The sequence below is a fragment of the Narcine bancroftii genome, chromosome 6 (genome assembly GCF_036971445.1).
Source record: "Narcine bancroftii isolate sNarBan1 chromosome 6, sNarBan1.hap1, whole genome shotgun sequence".
In the NCBI taxonomy this organism is placed as follows: Eukaryota; Metazoa; Chordata; class Chondrichthyes; order Torpediniformes; family Narcinidae; genus Narcine; species Narcine bancroftii.
Genome location: NC_091474.1, coordinates 1,825,432 through 1,851,283, shown reverse-complemented (window position 1 = coordinate 1,851,283; position 25,852 = coordinate 1,825,432). Strand labels below are relative to the sequence as shown.

Genomic DNA, 25,852 nt, shown 5'->3' with positions numbered 1-25,852 from the left:
GAAAGGCTAGGGCTCTACTTGCACTGAAGGAGGATGAGGGGTGATCTAATAGAGATGCCAGTCTTTTGCCCAGAGTAAGGGAAATCAGTAACCTGAGGACATAGATTTAAGGTGAGGAGGGAGATATTTTAAGGAGCCTGTGGGCAATTTTTTTTTATATGAGGGAGGGTGGTGAGTGAAAGGAATTGGTTGCAAGAGGTGGTTGAGGTGGATATTATTACAATGTTTAAGAAAAAATTTGGAATGATACTTGGTAAGATTAAGTTCAGAGGGACAAATACAGGCAGGTGGGGCTAGTGTGTGGGGGAATTTGATTCGGGACATGGGCAATTTGCCAAATTTGCTTCCACGAGTCTTGATATTATTTCAATTAATTCTCATCAGCAATATATTTAGAGTCATGGTCAAACACACTAATCTGACACAACCTGTCGAGGCTGACAGATTCCAAAGCAAAATACCATAAATGTTGGAAATACTCAGGCAGCATCTATGGAATGAGGAACAGAGTCAACATATCATTTTGATAACTTTAACTATCGGCCTGATAGTAAGTAAACTTTAGCCCCACATAATCAATCTGATTAGTAATTAAAAACCCCAATGCTGATTTTCAAGAATTTTGAAAATATCAGCAAGATTAGACAGTTTAAATTTTAATGTAGACATGCAGCATGGTAACAGGTCATTTCGGCCCACGAGACTGTGCCGCCCAATTTACTCCCAATTAACATACACCACCAGTACATTTTGAAGGGTGGGAGGAAACCAGAGCCCCTGGGGAAAACCCATGCAGACACAGGGAGAACATACAAACTCCTTGCAGACAGCACAGGATTCGTACCCCTGTCAAGACCCAATCGCTGGGGCTGTAATGGCGTTGCGCTAATGACTACGCCAACTGTGGCACCCAGGTAAATGAAAGAGAAATTTTATTTGATAAACTTACTCAAGTTTTCAGGATAACATTTGAGAGTAAATGAACTGAAGGAATTCTCCACTATAGAAGAAGACTCAGGAGGCCAATTTACTCACTGAATCTATTTTATTCTGGGGAAAATGAAGAGGAAAAATGGAATGAAGATAGAAAGCCAACCATGATGAGGTTAGACAGGTTGTGTGTGTGGACCTAAAATGTTATCTATGACTATTACTTTACAGGAGAATGTGGTTGAAATACAAAGTGGAAGACTCAAAACAAAACTTTCATATTATTGATATTTGTTAATAATATGGGTTAATAAAATTATGATAAAATAGATCTTAAAAGGGGAAAGATTGTGAGGTTTAGTTGTTAGGTCACATTTCACCAACATCACAAGTGCCAAGTAAGGATAGACTTCATGTCTCCAATTGGCTTTGCTGAGACGATGGGACAGAACTTGCGAGAGTTTTACAAGTAGGTGTTAATGGATCAGCACGTTTGTTCAGTGCCAGGCTCAAGAACTAAAATCTTTTTGCTATTAAGACTAGTGCCAGAAGTTTAAATTACTGGTTGAAGGTTGCTGTTCCAAGAGGGGTCATGTGGTTTTGCAAACAGAGAGAAAACATTCATTATTTGGGGGAAGAGAGAATGAGAGATTCAGTAGCAGTTGGTGTGGAAGACTGCAAGTTTACAGACCTGCTGCAAGACCCTATTCCAAGTTCTGCCTATTCTAAATCTCTGTCATCCATTGCAGGGGCTGTGGCTGTTATTGTGTTTCTCCTGGGATAGGGGACAAAGAAAACCTCCTTGTAGTCACCTGGAAGAAGAGGTTATCTTTTGGAAAACCCCAAGAGGGGGCAAGTTTCTTTGGCAAAACACTTCAGTTGCTGATTGGAGAAGATCAGTTTGTGTGTGTTCAACGAACAACAAATATCTCTCTGAAACCAAAAAAGACCTGGTGAAGATAATAAATGTTCAATTCTGTGCACAGTCTGGAAGATTACCTGGTACCAGTGAATTTGGAGAAGTGAATGATTGGGCAGTGAAAAAGAACTTTCCTGAACACACAAACATTGTATACATGTGCACTTAGAATTAGAAAGGGGGTTAAGTTCATAGTAACAAGTTAAGTATTGATCTTATTATTCTGTATTAAGAAAATGAAACCAGTTTTGTTTAAGCAGCCATTGTCTTGATGAATTTCTATTGCTGTTGGTTTTAGAGTCCTTTGGACACATAACAAGTACAAGTAAGAATTTCACACTGCAGATGCATTTAGATCAATAGTAAGCATCTCAACAGTAGAATGGGCAGATTCCTAGGAAGATAGTAAATGGTTGTACTTGTAATTGCACTAGGATAAACTAATTTCCAAGAGCGTACCACGGAAATTTTTCAGAGCCATGAGAACAAATTTCTAGGTAATTATGATTTATGGGTTGATAGAAATTCACAAATCCATAGATTTACTTTTCTTAGCGTTCCAACATCAGAAACCTATTGCGGGGTTTAATTCCTGTGACGAGGCTGAAACCTGGGGATACAATCTTAATCAATGTAGAATATTCCATGACTTAGTTAGAACAGGTTATTAGGTAGGTGGCCACAACACTGGGCCGAAGAGCCTGTACTGTGCCGTAGATTTTGATGATCTATTAACTGCACTTGGTGATCATTAACTGCAGGCCCCATGTCCTTTCACATTGTGTATGTACTGGATTAATTTATACATTAGATTACTTGTTTATGGATCACTAATGGATAAAATGATAAATCACTTGCTTTTTTTCCTAATTTGTTTATATATATTTATTTTACTGCACGAAAAACGCGTAATCCACTGTATAATTTTTTTAAAACTAAAGATGTGTGAAGGGCAGAACATATAAAAACCACAGCATTTGTGGGTGTCTCACGCATATGCACAAAATATTTATATATTAGTTCAGTCAGTTGATTTTCCCCACAGCATCTATAAGATGCTATGTGAAAGATTTCAGATACAACTTTCAATATAGTCAAATATTTATTTCAAATCATAGCTGGAAATGAATTTGCAAGTATGTTTAACTCAGCATTTGGTGAAACAAACTATTTGCAAATAGGATTTTCAGGTGTGGATAATGAGTAAATGTGATTAACAATGGACTGTGAATACATTCAAGATAACAGAATAACTTCTTCATGTCCTGGTCAAGACTCAAAATGGTTTGATAAATATTGACATGATGTGCTGCATTTCCATCAGGGTTTACTTCCAGTTCCTTGTCAGGATATTCCATTGAACCATTCATCTCATCTTCAGTAAGTCATTTACCAAAGGAACTTTGGTTCAATAATGTCTTTAAATATACCGTAAATCCATAGATTGGAACCCCATGAGAGAACAAATTAAACTTCATTGATCAAATTTACATCTGCATCTAAAGAATAACCTAGTTTGCTGAAGAAATGCATTCAATTTTAGAATATTAAATCAATACTTACTCCCACATGACTTCCAGCTGAAGCTTAATAGTGCCGAGATCAGTAATATCCACGATCATTATCTGAGGCTTTGCCGTGAAGAAATTTGCACTTTCACAAGACACTGTTCCAACCAAAACAGTCATCAGCCCCTTCATTTCAGCCACCTACACAGAAAAAATACTTTTTCCAAATATTCATGGCTTTATTTATAGGAATCAGAGCAAAGGATTTTCTTCTGCATGTTAGGAACAGCAAAAATTGTTAACATTTCAATATACCTATCTAAGCCAATCTTCAGCAAGGAATACATTCTGTCTCAGAGAACAACTCATTTACAATTTCCAACATTAAATGGACATGCCACTGAAAGCCAAATATCATGAGTGATTGTCAGAAGGAATAAAAGTGAGAAGAAGCAATTGATTGGGTATTCAGAGAGCACCACAGATGATCATATAATTTAAAAGAACCATGTTCTTGGGTAAATACTATGGTATTTCAACTTTCAAACAGAATTAATTAATTGATATATGCTTCTCTTTCTCTGAATGTAAAAGGCACCCAGCAATTTCTGCTGATGGCAAATTTGACTGCCTTATTGCCATAAGGGCAATTTCATGTAATATTACACTGTTTTATTACATGAAAATAAAGGAATTTTGAATCAAATAAACAAAAACTAATCTATGGAATTCCCAATTCCAAAATATTTTGATAAACCATAAAATTGATTTTTTTTTTTACAGCTTGGCAGGAGACAATTGCTCCCTGGATTTCTAGTTGCTCAGACCCATTCTCTTCAATTTTCTGTTAGGTTCACATCTAATTTCCTTACAAACTGATTCTGTTTCTATCATCCTTATAGAGGAATGTTTCAGATTATAACTGGTCACATACCCCTTGCATCTTTTGCCCAAGATTTTAAATCTCTGCTATGAACATCTCGAACAGAAATATTTACCCAGTCTAATTCAGTCATAATCTTGAGCACCTCCATCAAATTATGTCTCAACCTTGTTCTCTGAGGAGAACAAATCTAGCTTTTCCAATCTAATCAGGAATGTGAAATCCTTCATCCCTATAACTATTCTCCTAAAGAGACTCTTCAGAAGACTCTGCTAAAGAGTTCAAGTTTATTTATCATCCAAGTACAAACTGACAAAACAGTGTTCTCGTTGCAAACACATGTACAGACATGCACATACAGACAAATAGTACATATGCACCGTATGTAAATACAAATATTACTATAAATAAATATTATTTGTTAAATAAATAGTAGAGTTACGTAGGGTTTGCCTGAGTAGTTCATCAGGCGTTCAGCAGTCTCACTGCCCATGGGAAGAAGCTGGTTCTCAGCCTGGTGGTTCTGGCTCTGATACTCTTTTATCTCGTCCCTGACAGGAGTAGCTAGAAGATGCTGCCTACAGGTGGTAGAGATCCTCACTAATTTTGTGCACCCTCTTCAGAAAACGATCCAGCAAATCACATTGATTGGAGGGAGGAGGGGTGGGAGAGGGAGACCCCAGTGATCCATAGAACCATATAACAATTACAGCATAGAAACAGATCCTTCTAGTCCACACCGAACACTTTCTCCCACCTAACCCCACTGACCTACACTTAACCCGTGACCCTCCATTCCTTTCCCGTCCATCTACATATCCAACTTCTCCTTAAATGCTAATATTGAGTTTGCTTCCACCACTTAGTCTGGAAACTTGTTCCACACACCCACCACTTCTTTATGTAAAGAAGTTCCTCTAAACTTTTGCCCCCTAACTCTCAACTCATGTCCTCTTGTTTGTATCTCCCCCTTAAAGGAAAAAGCCTCTCTGCGTCAACTCTATCTATACCCCTAATAATTTTAAATATCTCAATCAAATCCCCTCTCAACCTTCTAGACTCAAAGAATAAAGACCTAACTTATTTAACCTTTCCCTACACCTTAGACCCTGTAACCCCAGCAACATTCTAGTAAATCTTCTCTGCGCTCTTTCCAATTTGTTGATATCTTTCCTATACTTTGGTGACCAAAACTGTACATGAAACTTGAAGTTTGGCTTCACCTGGCTTGTACAATTTAACATAACATCCCAGCTCCTAGACTCAATGCTCTGATTTATAAAGTCCAACATACCATAAGCTTTCTTCACCACCCTATCCACATGTGACTTCACTTCTCTGGTACCCTTATAATCCTGTGGATTTACCTCCAATCTGATGCTCTACAGCAACCATACCACACTGTGATGTAGTCGACTAGAACACTCTTACTCTTGATAGAGCTCTTGTAAAAAGTTGACAGGATGCCTTGCCTGCCTCCATCTTCTCGGGAAGTGTAGATGCTGTTGCACCTTCCTGATTAGTGAGATGTTTTGTGACCAGGATAGGTCACTTCTTAAGTGAACTCTGAGGAATTTGCTGCTCTCTATTCTCTCCACTACCAAGCTATGACTGTGCAGCAGAGGGCAGTCATCCCTGGTCCCCCTGAAGCCCACAATCATCTCCTTCACCTTGTCCACACTAAGACTCAGGTTGTTATTCTCGCACCATTTCATAAGATTTTCCATCTTTTCTCTGTAGTGCGACTCATCGTTGCTGCCGATGAGGCCGATGATTGTTATGTTACCTGCCAAAGAGGTAGGAGCTGAATCTTCTATTGCATTTGTGAGTGATCAAGAATGGGCTGAGCACACAGCCCCTCTCAACTTAAACCAATGTCAAGTCGTCGATTTGTCTACACCAGCAAAAAGTTAATTTAGCTTATTTATAGCTTTAAAAAAACTTCTATAAGTTACCCTTCAGCCTCCAACAATGCAGGGAGGAAGGTCTTGGCCTATCCAGTCCCTCTTTATAACATCTGGCCAATCAAACACGATTTCTCTTTAACAAAGCTATGCTTGGTCTTATTTATCAACTCCAACTTTTCCAAATGCCTTTTTGTATTTGCCCTTAATATTGCTTCAGTGACTGTTCTTTTTATTCTTCTTGATTTCACCTAGTCCTCTCCATGTTGCACTGTTCCCACTCCTCTTTACACCTTATTCCTATTTTCCATGACAATATGCGGTATCCACTCTGCCAGTTGAGATACCAAATTGTGTAACCTCATGTCAGGTTTAAAATGGTTATGTCAGCAACTCTAAAAATAACCCTGAGAAAACAAGGAAGGCATCATACATGTGGAGCCACCAATTATTATCTAACCAAGGTTACATAAAGAGCCATATACAGTACTAATTGGGTGCTTAGTTTTTTTTAGCCACAGCATGGAACATCTGGGAGCAGACACGTTTATCAAAATGTCACACCTCCATCAAACCATACTTATTAGAGATGTCAAATTATCTAAATATACTTGTAGATGATGATTATAAAAATACTACCAATAACAGCCACTAAAAATATGGTTGTGGATTACAATACTCTATTAATTACTTTTTTATCCGCATTCATTTGTCAAGAATCCACCAACATTATCGCAGTAACTTCACAATTTCCACACATGCACAGAAATCCCAAAACAGCTGTCAGTAGTTTTCCACCTGTACGTTCCAGAGATGGAGTTAGCAGGAAGGACACCCCAATTCTAAATGGAATTCAGACTTTTTAAAAAAAAAGTGTTTCTGATTTCTACTCTTCTCTTTTTGTTGTTTTTAATACTTTCAGTTATTCTTGACAAATTTGATTGTTCTGGATGTTTCTGACATTTCTTTGCAGTTTCTTTTATATACCATTAAGTGAAGGGTCTTGTTCTAAAGGACCTGACCAGCTCCCCTTTGCACACTTACACCAGGAGGTACCCATATAGGAAGTTAGCACTGATCGTACATGCAACCCGTTGTTTTTAATCAGGTTGCTGGAACCTACTGAACTGCACATCCCAAAATTATAGAGAACTGTTCAATACTTGGGAAATAATTGGGTCAAGTTTTTGTATCTTATTGACACTTAAGTGGAATTCTTGGAAACCATGCACTTGTTGGTTGCCAAACGATTGAGAGAAAATGATTATGTTTTAAGAAAAGATTCTAAAAAGAATCAATTAAATAAAGTTAATCTGCACTATTTTATACATTTGATTAAAACGGTAGATGAATGGGATGTTGTGCCAGTTCCTAGTAAATGCCCTTCCAGGTACATTTCCTTCCCTACAGAAACCTTTGGGTGCTCTGAGGATTGCTCCTGGAGATCGCATGTAATCATTCTCTCAGCATGATGAAAGTTGGCCTGCAAGATATTACAGACCCATGGTGAGAGGAAATTAAAACTCCTGATAGCATAATGGGGAGAACTCATCTGAAAAAGGTTAAGGCACTTTTGCAGATAAAGAGAGAACTTTATCACCAGATGGACTGTGCTCTATTGAAGGTAAGAGTAAGCAATGCTAACACACTTTAATTTTTAAAAATTTAAACATTTTTCTGCAAATTTGCAAAATGTACCTTTATTTCAATATCTTCATTAATATGAGGAAGGAAAACCATCTCTTCTTCATCCCATGTTTGTCTATCATTGGCATCAATCTTTCCTTTCAACTTCCATCTCTGTCGACCATATTTAATCAGTACCTATGTACAAATTAAGAGGCGATTCTGTTTTTAGAAATTGGACTTACAAGGTGGCACAGTATTTACCCTTCAAGACCCTAGAAAAGATATGGTTATAGTCACAAACTGTATAATAATGGATTTGTTTAGCTTGTTGTATGAAGCTTTAAATCAGACCAATAGAATAACAGAATTTTACACAGAAATTCTCTAAGGATCTGCACAATAGCTTATGAAAGTCATCCTGCATTTGGCTCAGCAGCTCAGATTAAACAAATCAGTAAATCAACTAATGTCAGTGAGCAAACTGCCAGCTGTTTTACAATAAGCTTTGGTGAATTTTGGGCAGCTAGAAGAAAATGAAGCAGTCCCATTTAATGACATTGTTGTTAATTTGATGGCATGCTTCAAAAACTGCCTGTCAGTGAGGTGTTGGAGTTTGCTTCACATCTCTGGTTTTGTAACCCAACAAGCAGCATATCCGCAGAAACAATGAAAGACAAATTCTCACTTTATCTTAAGTAAGAATTGGCCTACAAATTGCATAGAAAAAATATTCTTTTTCTTTTCAAATAGATTCACAATTGCAGAAATGATCATTTCCATATTCCAGAAAGTAATTATTCCAATGCTTGATCACACCTTCATTTGAAAATAATAATGACTTCAGGAAGTTTGCAACCTATTTAGGTTTCACCACAAAAATCACACCTTGCTGTGCCTCATTGTTAAAGTGAGATCATTTATAAAAATATTAAAGGTATTTATTCATACTTCCACGCTGAAGCAAGATGGGAATGCCCCCAGTTAGGCTCCATTTTTGCGGAATATTTGTGCATAAATCCTTCAGCAATGCGTCATATGCTCAATGATCAACATCCATGCAATTTTGACAAAAACATGAAAAGCACATGAAACCACAATGCAGTGCAACATATGAAATTCAAATTGACACTAGAATAGCCTGGGGAATAAATTTATTGAGAAATATGATAGCCACATAAGCAAGCAACTAGCGCAATATGACAGGCAACCATTTGTACTGAGCACCACAATGAGCGATGATCAGCCGACTATTCTTTAAAGAAGCCATTCTCAACCTTTTTTGGCTATGGGCCCCCTTCCCTGTGAAGCAGTCAAGCTTAGTTGTGTTTTTTTTCTGTACTTCTCTCCCACTGACTACATAAAAAACAAAAAATATATTTTATGATTTCAATCCCCCTTAAATGTGCTGTGGCCCCCAGGGGAGCTCTATGGCCCCCATTGAGAATAGCTGCTTTAAATCACTTAAAACACCACATGCTGTCAATAAATCCAAAATAGATAAGATTGAGGTTGCTTAGCAACTCCAGTTGAAAAAAAATCAATGTTCTCACATTCATAAATGGCAAATTGTTATCCATCAGGCAAACTAGTAAATCCTTCATATCTCAATCATTTTTGCTTAATTTCAGAAAGACCAAAGAGTTGTGGTAAGTGAGAGTGTGGGTTGGGGGTGGGTAATGGGAGATAGAAAGGGGGAATTAGGTGCAAGCTTCCATCAATCGGAAGAATTTGTCGGATGAAAGGAGGTGGGATAATGGTGATGAGTAGGTATGAAAATATCTTCCCTTTCAGTCCCATCCTAGGCCAAAGATACAGTAATGCCAGCCTTTCACCTGCTGGTTGGCTGCTTTAACTGTGATTCAATCCCATTTTATTTTCCAAGGGGTAGGAGGAAGGGGGAAAGGAATATGTTAATTACAATCTAGCATTAGTGATGGGCTAGTTGCAGTTGAATAACAGCAGCATTTGTCAGCTGTAATAGTGTGGTGTAAGGTTTGCAGCTGTCCAAGTTTGTGATCGCTCAGTGGAGCCTGTGAATGTCAGGTATGAGAAACAGTTGATGGAGGTGTGGTGAATTGAGCTTTGCCTGAGATTGGTGCTAAAGCTGGTGGGGGAATCTTCTTTGGCTTGGCTTCGCGGATGAAGATTTATGGAGGGGTAACGTCCACGTCAGCTGCAGGCTCGTTTGTGGCTGACAAGTCCGATGCGGGACAGGCAGGCACGGTTGCAGCGGTTGCAGGGGAAAATTGGTGGGTTGGGGTTGGGTGTTTCCTCCTTTGCCTTTTGTCAGTGAGGTGGGCTCTGCGGTCTTCTTCAAAGGAGGTTGCTGCCCGCCAAACTGTGAGGCGCCAAGATGCCTATTCACCATGACCAGGTGTGTGAGGTCACTGAATGTACACAGGTCTGCATCAAGATACTTGATACTTGATTCCTGGCCCTGATTATCAGAACCTTTGTTTACATTCTGAGTATTTACAAGAGTTGTGCTTTGTTGTTACATTTTGTGCATAAAGTAACTCAGTCCATTGTAATTCTAATGATATTTCAAACTCTTTTGTTAAGAGCTATCTCGTTGAGATCTGTGATCATTTTTTTTGTTGAGGACATGCCTCCTCCATTTTTCTCTCTATGGTTATGATGCCAGTTAGGGATAATTTACTAGTTTGACCAGGAAACTTGAAACTAGCAGTTAGCAGGCTTAATATTGCAACATTTTTAGTAATTGCACTTTGCAGCATACGGATGACGGAGTGAGATATGTAAGCACGAAGACCCAGTGGATAAATGGATGATGGAGTGAGATATGTAAGCACGAGGACCCAGTGGATAAATGGATGATGGAGTGAGATATGTAAGCACGAGGACCCAGTGGATAAATGGATGATGGAGTAAGATATGTAAGCATGAGGACCCAGTGGATAAATGGATGACGGAGTGAGATATGTAAGCACGAGGACCCAGTGGATAAATGGATGACGGAGTGAGATATGTAAGCATGAGGACCCAGTGGATAAATGGATGATGGAGTGAGATATGTAAGCACGAGGACCCAGTGGATAAATGGATGATGGAGTGAGATATGTAAGCACGAGGACCAAGTGGATAAATGGATGATGGAGTGAGATATGTAAGCACGAGGACCAAGTGGATAAATGGATGATGGAGTGAGATATGTAAGCATGAGGACCCAGTGGATAAATGGATGACGGAGTGAGATATGTAAGCACGAGGACCCAGTGGATAAATGGATGATGGAGTGAGATATGTAAGCATGAGGACCCAGTGGATAAATGGATGATGGAGTGAGATATGTAAGCATGAGGACCCGGTAGATAAATGGATGACGGAGTGAGATATGTAAGCACGAGGACCCAGTGGATAAATGGTTTTTTTTCCAAACATGCATCAGAGATTATCGGCAATAGAGAATTTAGCTGCGTGTCAACCACACCCTTATCTATACAAGCAGCTGGCTCAGAACTGATCACAGCAGGAAGTTATATTAATGCTTGTGATTTACATCTTTATTGCTAGTTATATATTGCTAAAGAGAAAAGATGGTGACAACTCTTGTTGGAATATGATTTTGATTCCAGGCCTAAATGACTCAGAATCACATGGTGACAACTCTTGTTGGAATATGATTTTGATTCCAGGCCTAAATGACTCAGAATCACAGAGTCCTACAGCAGTAAAACAGGCCTTTCAGCCAGCATGTCCATGCAACCATCTTGTACTCATACATGGTCAATTCACTTCCCAGTACTTTGTAAACTCTCAGAGCCACAATCATCCACTGGGTGAAAAAAAATCCTCCGATCCTTCTAAACACATATAATCATATAACTATTCACGGAGCGGAAACAGGCCATGTCGGCCTTTCGAGTCCGCACCGGTTCAATAGAACAATTCCACTAGCTCAAACCAGTCCTCTAGTTTTAAATATTTTTGCTCACCACCCTTCATATTTTGTCGGGTTCCCACACAGCCTCCACTGCTCCAAAGAAAATAAAACCACCTTATTAATTGCTGCTCCTCATAAATATAACCAGATATAACCAGATAACAATTACAGCACGGAAACAGGCCAATTTGGCCCTTCAAGTCTGCACTGATCCAAGTACCCTCCTCTAATCCCACTTACCAGCACTCTGCCCATATCCCTCCATCCCCCTCCCATCCATAGACTTATCCAACTCTTTATTAAATGACAACATTGACCCTGCCTCCACCACCTTTCCCAGAAGCCCATTCCACACAGTGACCACTTTCTGAGTAAAGAATTTCCCCCTCATGTTACTCCTAAAACTTTACCCGTCAACTCTCAACCCATGACCTCTTGTATCCATCTCTCCTACTCTCAATGGGAAAAGCCTTTCCACATCAACTCTATCCCTCTCATTATCTTAAACACCTCTATCAAATCCCCTCTCAGCCTTCTACGTTCCAAGGAATAAAGACCTACTTTGCTCAATCTTTCCTTGTATTCCAGCTGCTGAAACCCAGGCAACATTTTTGTAAATCTTCTCTGCACTCTCTCTATCTTGTTAAAATCTTTCCTATAAATCGGTGACCAGAACTGCACACAGTACTCTAAATTTGGCCTCACCCATCTCATTCCCCAACAATAAATCCAACACAGCTCCCTCTCTAGTTAGTACCTCCACATATTGATGTAAAAAGCTATCCTGCACACATTTTGCAAACTCCAACCCATCCAGCTCTTTCACGGAATGGGTTTCCCAATCAATATTCGGAAAATTAAAATCCCCCACAATATTCTCCAGGCATCCACTAAATTTAGCTCTCTCATAAATACCAAGGTGGCTTTCTCTGCTTTTGTCCTCATTTCTTCTCTCATTGATCTAAGAGTACATTTTATAACAAGAAATGAATCTGCAAGATGTATTCTAAGATTGATGAGACGGATTTGTAACATTTTAGTGCACTTGGTTGCATCTTAAAGCTTTAAGGGGAGGACCTTTCTACCAGACAATGCCATCAACTAATGAGGTTGCTATGAGGAATGGATGGACAGCATTCTAAATCTAGTCATTTGTGCTTATTACAAATATCTGCTATCTCCCTACTAATTTGTTCCTCTAATTCGCATTCCCCATATAATACACCCCCATAATTGTAACTTCCCCTTTCCCATTCCTCATTTCCACCCAAATAGCTTCCCTGGACGAGCTTTCTATTCTATCGCACCTAAGCACCACTATAATATTTTCTCTAACAAGTAGTGCAACCCCCCACCCTCTTGCCCCCCCCCCCCCCGCCCCGGTTCTATTACACCTAAAGCAACTAAATCCCAGGAATATTTAGCTGCCAGTCACATCCCTCCTGTAACCATGTTTCACTAATCACTACCACGTCATACTTCCAAGTGTCAATCCATACCTTCAGCTCATCCACCTTCCTTACAATGCTCCTAGCATTAAAATATATGCAAACCTTCATCTCATAAACATCCTGGTGAATTTGCTCTGCCCCCTCTCTAGTGCAAGAATATAAGCCAACATGTACTGCATATAGAACTCCAGCAATGGCCAAACCAACATTTTCTAAAGTTGAACCATAACCTCCATCTTCTTGTATTCTATGCTCTGGTAATGTAGATAAGTATTCCAAATACCTTCTTCACTACCTTATCTACTTGTGCTGCCACATTCAGGATTCCTTGGAACTGTTTCAAGGTCCCTTTATCCCTTCAGTGGCCTGACATTCATTGTCTATGTCCTACTCTTCTTTATCTTCCCAAAGTGCATCAGTTCTCAATGTCAGGACTCAATTCTATCAGCATAATCTTGTAATGTGAAAGATTATGAGACCAAAGCAGATGATTTACAAAAACCATCTGGCAGGGGTTGAAGGCAAATCCACAATAGATTAATGAATGTAGGGTCAAACTTACAGCTTGGGGAGTACATTTTTTAAATTTATTTTTTAATAGCTTATTTAAAATTTTTAAACATACATGCCATCAATTATAAAATTAAAAATTGGAAGTACCAATGCAAATCCAGTATTTACTCCATGATGGTTATGCCAAAACCTCCCCAATCCTTTGGAAAAAAAATCCCAAAGGAAAGAGTAGATATAATAAAAAGCAAAAAAAGGAGAAAAAAGAAAGGGAGTAAAGGAAAGCAGAATGGTTCGCTGAAAAGTGCCACACGCTCCATGGATCATAAATTGATGTTCTATTTAATTTTCTTTGGAGATGATCAACGCAGGTCTTGGGGATTAGGCAGAACACAATTAAAAGTTAACATCTGAAAATTGTAAATATGGACACCAAACTTGTAAAAATGTTGTGCTTATTTCTTAAGTTATAGGTAATTATCTCGAGGGGCATCTTGAATCCATCTCTGCATTCCAAGTGTCACAGCTTCAGAAGTGAATCAGACTTCCACGCAACTGCTATACATTCTCTAGACACTGCCAATGCAATTTTAATAAATTCTATTTGATATTTAGATAATTTCAGTTTAGGTCTTATCCCTGTTATATTTCCCAGTAATAATAATTCTGGGTTTTGTGGAAATTTAATTCCTGTAATCTGTTCTAAGAAATTTCCTAGGTCAACCCAAAAAGGACTCAATTTAGAACATAACCAATGTAAAAAGAAAGTTTCTACCTCTTCACCACATATAAAACATCAGTCTGGTAAGTCTGAATTTCATTTATTTATTTTCTGTGGTGAGAGATATAATTGATGCAAAAAATTATATCTTACATTGATTGTATTAGTCATACTATAGTTCACACCAGGTTTCCTCATCTATTCTTACATTTAAGTCTGATTTCCATCTCTGCTTGGACTTATGAACCCCTGTTTGGGTGTTTCCATTTTAAGTAAGAGATATTATTGAAGCAAATTTCTTTGTATTTCCCTTTCGAATCTGCCTCCACATCACTACAGTTTGATTAAAAACATTGTTAGGCCTAATTTATCTCTCAGATACGCTCTTATTTGAAAATAGCAGAAGATTGTGTTGTTAAGAATTTCATACTTACTTTGTAATTATTCAAATGACATAAATTGTCCCCACTCATAACAATCTTCAATATATCTGATTCCTTTACAAGACGAAACTTCACATTGTATTGGGTATAAGCCTATTTTGAATCAGAGGAGTTTTGGGAGATAGTCGTCACCCCCCCCCACCCCCCACTTTGACATTGAATATAGTCTCCTCCTGTAAGAGTCATAATTTCATTCATCCCAATTTATTTTATAACCTGAAACGCTCCCATAATCTTCCAGTTTTGACTATAATTTATGTAAAAGTTTGACAAGTGAAAAGATGTAAAAATTTGTCCATTAGTTACCACTTAAGCTTTCGGTTCATTGTATAATACCTTGACCAATAGGCAAAAATTTGACCTAGTCCAAATTTTTCCACCACTTTAAATAAGAAATACCACTCCAGTCTATCAAATACTGTTTCTGCATCTAATGACACAACGACACTCAGATCACCCCTCTTTTGTGCCTTGTTGTTTGTCATTTACATTAATGATTTGGATGATGGAGTGGTAAATTGGGTTAGTAAATATGTGGACAATATAAAAATAGGGGAAGTTGTGGATTGTGAAGGTGGTTTTCAGGGACTGCAGAAGGATTTGGACTGCTTACAAGAGTGGGCTGAAAGATGGCAGATGGAGTTTAATACCGATAAGTGTGAAGTGTTTCATTTTGGGAAGAATAATCAAAACAGGACATATGTAGTGAAGGGGAGTGCATTGAGAAAAGCAGAGGGACAGAGAGATCTTGGAATAATGGTTCATCATTCTTTGAAAGTAGATTCGCATGTGGATAGAGTGGTAAAGAAGGATTTTTGTATGCTGGCCTTTATAAAACAAAGCATAGAATATAGAAGCTTGGATGTGATGTTGACATTCTTCAAGGCATTGGTGAGGCCAAATTTGGAATACTGTGTGCATTTCTGGTCCCCAAATTATAGGAAGGATATCAATAAGGTAGAGAGGGTTCAGAGAAGATTTACTAAAATGTTGCCTGGATTGCAGAATCTAGAATACAAAGAAAGACTGAGTAAATTGGGTCTTTATTCAGTGGAGTGTAGAAGGTCGAGGGGGGATTTGATAGAGGTATTTAAAATTATGAAGGAGATAGATAGAGTAGATGTAAATAGGATTTTCCCCTTGAGATAAAGTGAGATTGGAACAGGGGGTTAAGGGGGCAAAAATAACATGAGAGGGAGCTTCTTCACTCAGAGTGGTGGCTGAGTAGAATGACCTTCCGGAAGAGGTGGTTGCAGCAGGGTCAATTTTGTCATTTAAGAGAAGGTTGGATAAATGCATGGAGGTGAGGCGATTGGAGGGTTATGGTCAAGGAACAGGTAGGTGGGACTAGAGGAGATCACTTAAATCAGTGTGGACTAGAGGGGCCGAGATGGCCTGTTTACGTACTGTAAATGTTATATGGATAATCAGCCTGCTTACATTATCAGCAGATTGTCTCTTTTTCCCAAGGCCTGGTTGGTCCATATTTATCTATTTTGGCAAGAATTTTTCCAATCTATTTTCCAAGGCTTTAGCAATGATCTTATAATCTGAATTTAATAATGAAATAGGTCTATAAGATTAACAGTTTCAACAAGTCCCTATCATTTTGGTATCACAGAAATAATTGCCATTTAAAAGGTTTCCAGAAGAATATGTATTTCAGATGCCTGATCTAAGACTTCCATAAAAAGAGGAATCAACAACTCTATAAATTCTTTATATAATATTCAGTAGATAAACCATCTTCTCCCGAAGATTTGTTACTTTGCGATCAACTCAATGCTTCCCTAACCTCTTCCTGAGTAAAGGGAGCATTTAGTTCTACCTGTTCTTCCAAATCTTAACCTGGAATTCTTATTTGTGATAAGAATTTTTCTATTTTATTAACATCTCTTTGAGATTCTGATTGATATAATTTAATGTAAAATTGTCTAAAAGCCTCATTATTTTCTTGAGGTTTATAACTAGTCATATTCATATCTGTTTTTATTTCATTGATCATTCTTGAGACCTGTTCTGCTTTCAACTGCCAGGAAAGGACTTTATGGACTCTTTCACCCAATTCATAATACTTCTGTTTAGTTCTTATTATCACCTTTTCCATTCTATATGTTTGTAATGTATTATATTCAAGTTTTTTTTTATTAACAAGTTGTCTATGCTTTTCTTCAGACCCACCTCATTTGGTCTTTTACTAAGTTAGTTATTTATTTCTCCAATTTTTCCACCTCTTTTGTATATTCCTTTTTAATCTTAGAACTATAACTTATAATTTGTCCTCTTAAATATGCTTTCAAAGGATCCCATATAATAAATTTATCAGCAGTTGAATTGCAGTTGGTCTCAAAAAATCAGAAAAATTTGGCCTTCTCAACAATGACGAGTTAAACCTCCATCTAAAGACTGATTTTTCTTTATCTGGCATCATAAACGTCAGTATCAAAGGTGAGTGATCTGATAAAATTCTTGTTTTATATTCAGCTTCTATAATCCTACCTTGTAATTGAGCTGATTTTTAAAAGAAATCTATCCTAGAAATAGGAATCATGTCTATTTGAATAAAAAGAATAATCTATTTCTCTTGGATGAATTATTCTCCAGGCATCCACTAAATTTAGCTCTCTCATAAATACCAAGGTGGCTTTCTCTGCTTTTGTCCTCATTTCTTCTCTCATTGATCTAAGAGTACATTTTATAACAAGAAATGAATCTGCAAGATGTATTCTAAGATTGATGAGACGGATTTGTAACATTTTAGTGCACTTGGTTGCATCTTAAAGCTTTAAGGGGAGGACCTTTCTACCAGAAAATGCCATCAACTAATGAGGTTGCTATGAGGAATGGATGGACAGCATTCTAAATCTAGTCAAGTGATTGGTTTAATTGTATTTGAACAATTATATTCTCATGGACTAAATTTGCTGCATTGGAATTATTACACTGCCACAATGAACAAATTACTAAAATGAAAACATGTTGCACAATGATGTCAGTTCAAATCATTCCCTTCAGAATTGCACTAAATGAGGATATCATTCAATTGTGTGAGCTTCAAGAGTAAGTAGTATCTTGTGTTTTAATCGGGGGAAATCAATAACCAGATGATATAGACTTAAGGTGTGGAGGGAGAAATTTAACAGGAACAAAGGGGTAACCTTCTTTTACATAGAGGATGGTAGATGAATGGAATGGGCTGTCAGAAGAGGTGGTTGAGGGAGGTATGATTCCAATGTTTAAGAAAGAAATACATATACATGGATAGGAAGGGGTTAGAGCAGTGGTTTTCAAACTTGTTCTTTCCACTCACATACCACTTTAAGTAACCCCTATGCCACCGGTGCTCTGTGATTAGTAGGGATTGCTTAAAGCGGGATGAGAGTAGAAAGAAAGTTTGGAAACCACTGTTTTAATTGTACCTCATTGACTCATTATGTGCATAGTTTCCTAACTCCAAAGGAAATGGGACAATGACAATTTTTCTCAAGCAAAATATTTCAGTAACAATTGGGTCTAGAGCAGCAGTTCTCAACCTTTTTGTTTCCCACTCACATACCACCTTATTAATTACAGAGGACCTATGACATAGGGATCACTTAAGGTGGTATGTGAGTGTGCAGGGAGGTGGTACGAGTGTGGGAGGGACATATTGGTATGTGTGGGCAAGTTGGGGTTGTTTCCAGCCCTATGACTATCTGGTACCCCCACATGAACAAACATTTAGCTGTTGACATTTACCTGCAGTAACCATGTTTAATTTTGACTTAATGAAATGTTATATAGCGAAGAAGCTTTACATATACAATTAATATTGCCAGTGTTCCTTTAATTCAGGGGTGGCTAAACTTTTAATTTTTAATTTAGACACATAACATGGTAACAGGCCATTTAAGCCCACAAGTATGTACTGGGGGTGTAGGTTAATTGGATGGCACCGACTCTGGGCCGAAATGCCTGTATGTCTAAATTAAAAATGTGGCCACCTGCCTCAATTTAAATTCACTCATTTGGATACTAATACATTCAGGAACTGGTGTTGATATACTCTTGCTCTGAATAATTTCAAAGGACAGATGCATCAGAAATACCACTTACGGTGAAGATAAATGAAGCCATTCTCCCAATAATTCTCTGTAAATAATGGTGCGATTGAAAACCAGTTGGCCTGAATAGTAGACTAGCAACGTTATTTTCTTGGAACAATGTCAGAGAAGGCACAAAGGAATAGTCACCATTCGAGTGAACTGTACAAGCAGAGTTCAGAGAATTCAGTCTCTAGAACATTTCAGAACTACCCTTGTGTATTTTTCCACAAAATGTAAACATACATCTACTTGTAATTTTTAATTCATTCCAGGAATTTGAATAATAAATAGCCTGTTTTATTTCTCTCACTGGTTCATTTTGTAACATTGACTCTTTATTGTACAAAATACCCAAAACTAAACACTTTTTCGAAGATAATGATTGAGGACCTAATGATGAACCTTCATAAAATCCAAAGGTCATGTCTAAAGCATCAACTGATCATGATTTGCATCTGTTTTCACAAATCAAACTGATGGTATGAAAGGCTAAAATGGGACCAAGAGGTTTGGACTGGATGGTAATATGTAGGGTAGACAAACTAAATATATATTGAATGGTGGTAAACGACATTGTGCAGATGGAATACATTCAAGGTGGCCAATTAAAAATAAAAGTACAAATCACAAAGGCATTGCTCAGCTCATTGACTGGAGTTTTAGAAGGGATTTAAGCAAAATAAATCTCTCAGAGGTTTGTTGACAAAAGGATCAACTCCCTGTGGGGTAAAGGAACCAGATACTCACTAAGTATTGAGATGAGCATCTAATATACCATGGGATTCTGACATAGAAGGCTAATTTCTATTGAAATATTATACTTTCAACTACTGCTATTTTTATAGAACAAGCTACTTGAGTAATGTCATAGAAATTTGATAACAAAACTTACCTCATAATGATCTCCAGGACATAAACGAGCAAAACCAATCAAACCTAGAAATTCACAGAGAAGAGATAATTAAATGACAGTTCTAACTGCACACATGCTGGATAGTGGCTATCATGTGCACAAAACAAAAAAAGATACTTAAATTTTGAAAGCAATATTCTTGACCTCAGGACATTTAAAAATGTGTCACAGCCAAGGAAATGCTGTTACAATGCATAGAAATATGACAGTCAATTTATAAACAATGACAGGGGTGTGGAGTCATCTTTAACCCATCACATTTTTCTTTCAATATAAAAGGGGATCATATGATGTAAAGCATCATGCCAGTACACAGAGCAATCCAATTCTCCGATTTATTCCCTCGAACCTATCATTTTCACTCTAATATTCTATCCACCCACCTACAGGAAAGTTTATTTACTCGGGAATTAACCTATCAATCGACATTTGCTTAGGAATGTGGGAAGAAACCACAGCACCGGCAAGAAACTCTCAGTCTCAGGGAGAATATGTACATGCCACATAGCAATACCAGATGTTAGGATTGAACAAGGGTTGCTGGTGTTGAGGCAGGAGAAATGTCTGCACTGCTATTCATAACATTCAGCATATCCCTCCAAAAGCAAGAATATTTCATCTTCTGAATGCTGCATGACAAAGCATCTTAAACAGCAGAATAACAAATGACCAGGAAATTTGTTTTGGTAATGTTGGCTGAGAAATAATTATTTGTCAGGACACCCAAAGGATACCCTAAATGTCTTTAAATGGGACCTTTTATATCTATGAAAGGTCAAGCGCAACCTCTTTAACCTCAAAGAACCAAATTACTCAAATGCAAGAATAATATCTTGAAGGAAATGGTTGCAGTAAGTTAATAACAAAAAAAATTGTAGAACTTTTCAATTGATGAAGTACTATGGGGAAAAAAATCAACAAAAGAGAGGATAATTATCAAATGTATTCTCTTGGTAAAAGGGAAAAAAAATGGCCACAACAAACAAAAATCACTCATGAGGCACAAAAATTCAATTAAGTATATTCCTTTCACCAGTTTGAAGTGATGCAAGACCCAGATCATTCAATTTAAATCTTGTTTGATTAAACCTACCTTTCATTCTGATGTGAAATTCCCCAAGGAAAATTTCCAATGTTCTCTCCATCACACACATATCCTGCAGGAAAGAAAATGACAGGATTCCAATTTATTGGTAATAGAATGGCTATATTACAATAAAAAACTTGTATTGCAAGTTACCTCCAAAAATAGCATTCACAAAGATTATCAAACAAAATGTAAAACTGAGCAAATCTGGGCTAATAATCAAGAAAATTTTTTAAGAAGGAGAGGGTGGGGGGGGGGGGGAGGTGGGGGGGGGGAGGTGGGGGGGGGGGGAGGTGGGGAAGGAGAGAGAGAAAGAGAGGGGGGAAGAGATGGAAAAAAAATGGTTTGGTTGCTGACATGTCTGCCCATGGCCATCCAGGGGTATATTAGCCAGGGGTATATTAGCCAGGGGTATATTAGCCAGGGGTATATTAGCCAGGGGTATATTAGCCAGGGGTATATTAGCCAGGGGTATATTAGCCAGGGGTATATTAGCCAGGGGTATATTAACCAGGAGTATATTAGCCAGTGGTATATTAGCCAGTGGTATATTAGCCAGGAGTATATTACTGAGGGCCATCCAGTGGTACATTAGCCAGTGGTATATTAGCCAGGGGTATATTACTGAGGGCCATCCAGTGGTATAATAGCCAGTGGTATATTAGCCAGGGGTATATTACTGAGGGCCATCCAGTGGTATATTAGCCAGGGGTATATTAGCCAGGGGTATATTAGCCAGGGGTATATTAGCCAGGGGTATATTAGCCAGGGGTATATTAGCCAGGGGTATATTAGCCAGGGGTATATTACTGAGGGCCATCCAGTGGTATATTAGCCAGTGGTATATTAGCCAGGGGTATATTACTGAGGGCCATCCAGTGGTATATTAGCCAGGAGTATATTAGCCAGGTGTATATTAGCCAGGAGTATATTAGCCAGGAGTATATTACTGAGGGCCATCCAGTGGTATATTAGCCAGGGGTATATTAGCCAGGGGTGTATTAGCCAGGGGTGTATTAGCCAGGGGTGTATTAGCCAGGGGTGTATTAGCCAGGGGTATATTAGCCAGGGGTATATTAGCCAGGGGTATATTAGCCAGGAGTATATTACTGAGGACCAGCCAATAGTTATATTAATATTAAACTTTATTTCATTTTGGAATTTTTGTTATTCTTCTATTTTGTAACAAAGTATTTTATCAATAAATTTATTGTGACATAGAAGGAAACCATTCACTCTATGCCATAAACAATTCCCCTTCCTCCCTCTATTTTCCTACAATTTATTCTCTCTCCCCTTTGAATTTTTTGCCACTTGCATACAATAGGGATGATTTATAGTTGCCAATTAACCCACCAACAATAACTTGCAAACGTGGGAGGAAAAGGGAGCACCTGGAGAAAAGGGAGAATGTGTAAATCTGCACAAACTGCACCAGAGATCGGGTTTGAACCCAGGTCACTGCAGCTGTGAGCATTAATTGCTGCACCACTGTGTATCCTGATTAGCCAATAATTTTAACACACTCTGATAGACGAAAAAATCATTATGTTGTTTTTGAAATGCATTGTTCTCTTCAATAAGAAATCATTCATTGATGTTTTTTTTTAATTTTTCGGAGTAAGTAGAATTTTGCTCAGTAAATTTTAACAGGCCTCAGCCGGCCAGATGTTAAAATCATTTAGGCAGAACAATTACTGTTGGTTTTGCAGAAATGTATATTTTATCCAGGGGCCCAAACAGGAACAGCATAAAAGAATAGTCTCTGGTGTGTTATCTTGTTTGTTTTAAAGTAAAAACACTCTTAGTCAGGTGAAATACTTTATAGTTGCCCTAGTTAAGTCGGGAAGGTTATTATCATACAAATTAAAATATAATTTGTGGTTGTGTATAGAATGAATGTTGTATACATTATATTGGTTATGAACAATATCAATTATTTTAAGATTAATACATAAAAGCATAAAAATTATGCTCTGCCAATCTATAAGATTGTGACCGATTTTGAATTGGAATACTGCAGTGATATTAAAATTGGGCACTAGGGCTAATTGAAAGAGAGACACATCAAGCTTTTGGAATTGGAATACTGCAGTGATATTAAAATTGGGCACTAGGGCTAATTGAAAGAGAGACACATCAAGCTTGCATCTGGGTTTCTATGCAGTTGGTCATCTGGGACTCCATTTATGACCTGCTCCATCTTTACTTATCCATAATGGGTACTTGATGAAAGTGGCACAGTCTGAAAGTGCAGCAACCATAGGATTGTACCAAAATCCTGCTTTAAACTGTTAGCAGTCTCTATTTTTCTTAAAAGTTTTTTTTTAAATAAGCATAATTGGGTGGAAAAAATTCAAAATAAAATAAACCAACAGATGAATTACTAATCCAGACTAAAGACTTTACGGACTACTAAATGGACAGGTAAATCAGAACCTATTTTTAAAACCAGGATCAGATCTACCAAATAAAAAGAAGAAGTTTACAGATGGAATACCTCTGTACATAACCTGTAGTTTCTATTAATCTCCAGCAAAGTTTCCCGTGATCCTTTGGTAGGAGACACCATGTAAGCTCTTCTCATATTGTTTGCCCCATTACGTAGGCGCCATTGGATGAAGTAGGACTCATATAGTTCTTCTACCTGGATGATAGTTGACCCCAACAGTAAGATTGAAGAAGTCATATAATGGCTTCCATATACAAAATTCTTAGAAAACTCTCTTCAAAACATTGAACACTTCTAAATACCTTAGATTATTTCCCCAGAATACAAAATGTGTAGAATTGTACACCACAAATTCAGACCTTTCAGTTGATCACAGGAAAAGTATTTTTTGAAATAATTGATCAATTCATTGCAATTTTATTTTTACTTTAGCCCTTGTCCTGTATTTACTTTCAAATATACAGTAAATCTAAAACTTATTTGAAAATTACGATTGAATCTACTTTCATCGCCCTTTCATACAGTATATTCCAGATTGCAATATCTCACTGAGTAAAGCAATTTTCATGCCTGCAGTTTCAGAGAGATTAAAGGTGGAGTTGCTTTTGCAAATAAGATAAAAGGAGAGTTGTTGAATGAATTCAAAATTATTCAGGCATTTGCTAAATTAAATAAAAAGAAGCTGAGGATCAAAATGAATACATATAGAGAACCACCAGCAGTTTGTGATTTGTGATTAACTATTGCCTGTCCAATCTTTGTCAAGGTTATAGAAGACAGAGTTAAAAGCAAATGAGAGCTGGCACTCTGACTTCACATGATAGTTATGTGTTATTAATATTAATTATTAATATTATGAATAACCAAGTCAATAAGATCGATTCTGGACCAGTCATATTTATCACCATGAAAACTTGGGACGAAAGCAATAAAGTTAATATTTTAACACAGTCTCTAAACTGTTTCATGATAATGAAATCTCCATTGTAAAGTGCCACGGATGTGTGGATATTTGCTGCTGAGGTTTCCCTATTAACAATGTGACAGTATAACCATGACAGAAAGTCAATCCACCCAAATATTTCAAAATGTTACGCTCCGGTATTTTAATAAAAACACACCAAAATGCTAGAGGAACGCAGCCAGTCTTTTCAGCGCCTAGAGGAGACAAAGATATATTGCTGACATTTCAGGCTGGAGACCTTCTTCAAGGAATAAGCCAGAAATTTCAGAAAGTCTCAGAATTTAAACAATGGGGGAGGAATCCAGACCAACAAAAAGATGTTAATTGGATAAGATAAGGGACAAGGTAAGAATTTATCATGTTTGTGCAAAAGGAGACAAATAGTTAGACAGAGATAGAGAAAGGTGACAGGGAAAGGGGGGGGGGGTAGTTAATGAAAGCCAGAGAAGTCTATATTAATGCTATGCAGTTGGAAGATGTCACAGCTACCTCGACTACACTTCTTCCCACCCTGTCCACTATAAGGATTCTATTCCATTCTCTCAACTCCTCTGTCACATTTGCTCCTAGGATGAGGACATCCACACCAGATCATCAGGGATATCCTCTTTAATCAAACAACATGGCTTTCCCTCTACCACATGAACTCAGTGCTTACTCACGTATACTCCATTACCCGCAAATCGGCCCTGGGCTCCTCTGCCTCCACGCACAACAAGGAAGGGATTCCTCTTGTCCTCACCTACCACCCCACTAGCCTCCACATCTGACACATCCTCCTCCACCATTTCCGCCACCTACTACGTGATCCAACCACTAGACACATATTCCCTTCTCCTCTCCTCTGCCTTCCGCAGGGACCGCTTCACTTGTGCTCACACCTCTTCTCTCACCACCATTTGGGAGCCCAAACAGTCCTTCCAAGTGAAGCAACGTTTCACTTGTGAATCTGCAGGGGTCATCTACTGCATATGGTGCTCCTGTATGATCTCATCTACATCAGAGAGACTGGACGCAGACTGGGAGATAGCTTTGTTGAGCATCTCAGCTCTGACTGCTGCAATAGTGTGGATCTTCCAATGGCCACCCATTTCAATTCTCCACCCTATTCCCTTGCCCTCATGTTTGTCCATGGACTCGTACTGCCAGACTGAGAGCACCCACAAATTGGAGAAACAACACCTCATCTTCTGACTGGGCACCCTCCAACTGGATGCTATTAATATTGACTTCTCTGGCTTTCTTTAACCCCCACCCCCCACCCCCACCTTCCCCCATCGCCTTTCCCTATCTCTGTCTCTCCATTTGTCTCCTTTTGCATAAACTTGATAAATTCTCACCTATCCCCTTATCATATCCAATTAACACATTTTGTTGGTCTGGATTCCTCCCCCGTTGTTTGCTTTCTGAGACCATGCTTCTGTCTTATTCTACTTATTCCTTGAAGAAGAGGTCACGCCTGCAACATCGGCAATATATCTTTGTCTCCTTTCATTGCTGAAAAGACCAGCTGAGTTCCTCCAGCATTTCAGTGTGTTTAATAAAATCG

General features: G+C 38.1%; 1 protein-coding gene across 16 annotated transcripts in view; it reads right to left on the bottom strand.

The window, feature by feature from the left end:
• Window positions 1-25,852, bottom strand: part of ripor3 (RIPOR family member 3) — a 186,002-nt gene that overhangs the window by 29,251 nt on the left and 130,899 nt on the right. For all 16 annotated transcript variants that reach the window (XM_069883659.1, XM_069883644.1, XM_069883646.1 and 13 more), the window contains 5 exons: window positions 23,388-23,534; window positions 20,894-20,957; window positions 19,780-19,823; window positions 7,843-7,968; window positions 3,413-3,558 (listed from right to left, as the gene is read on the bottom strand). In XM_069883659.1, the coding sequence (XP_069739760.1) occupies window positions 3,413-3,558; window positions 7,843-7,968; window positions 19,780-19,823; window positions 20,894-20,957; window positions 23,388-23,534 (527 nt within the window). The remainder of the gene's footprint in view (window positions 1-3,412; window positions 3,559-7,842; window positions 7,969-19,779; window positions 19,824-20,893; window positions 20,958-23,387; window positions 23,535-25,852) is intronic.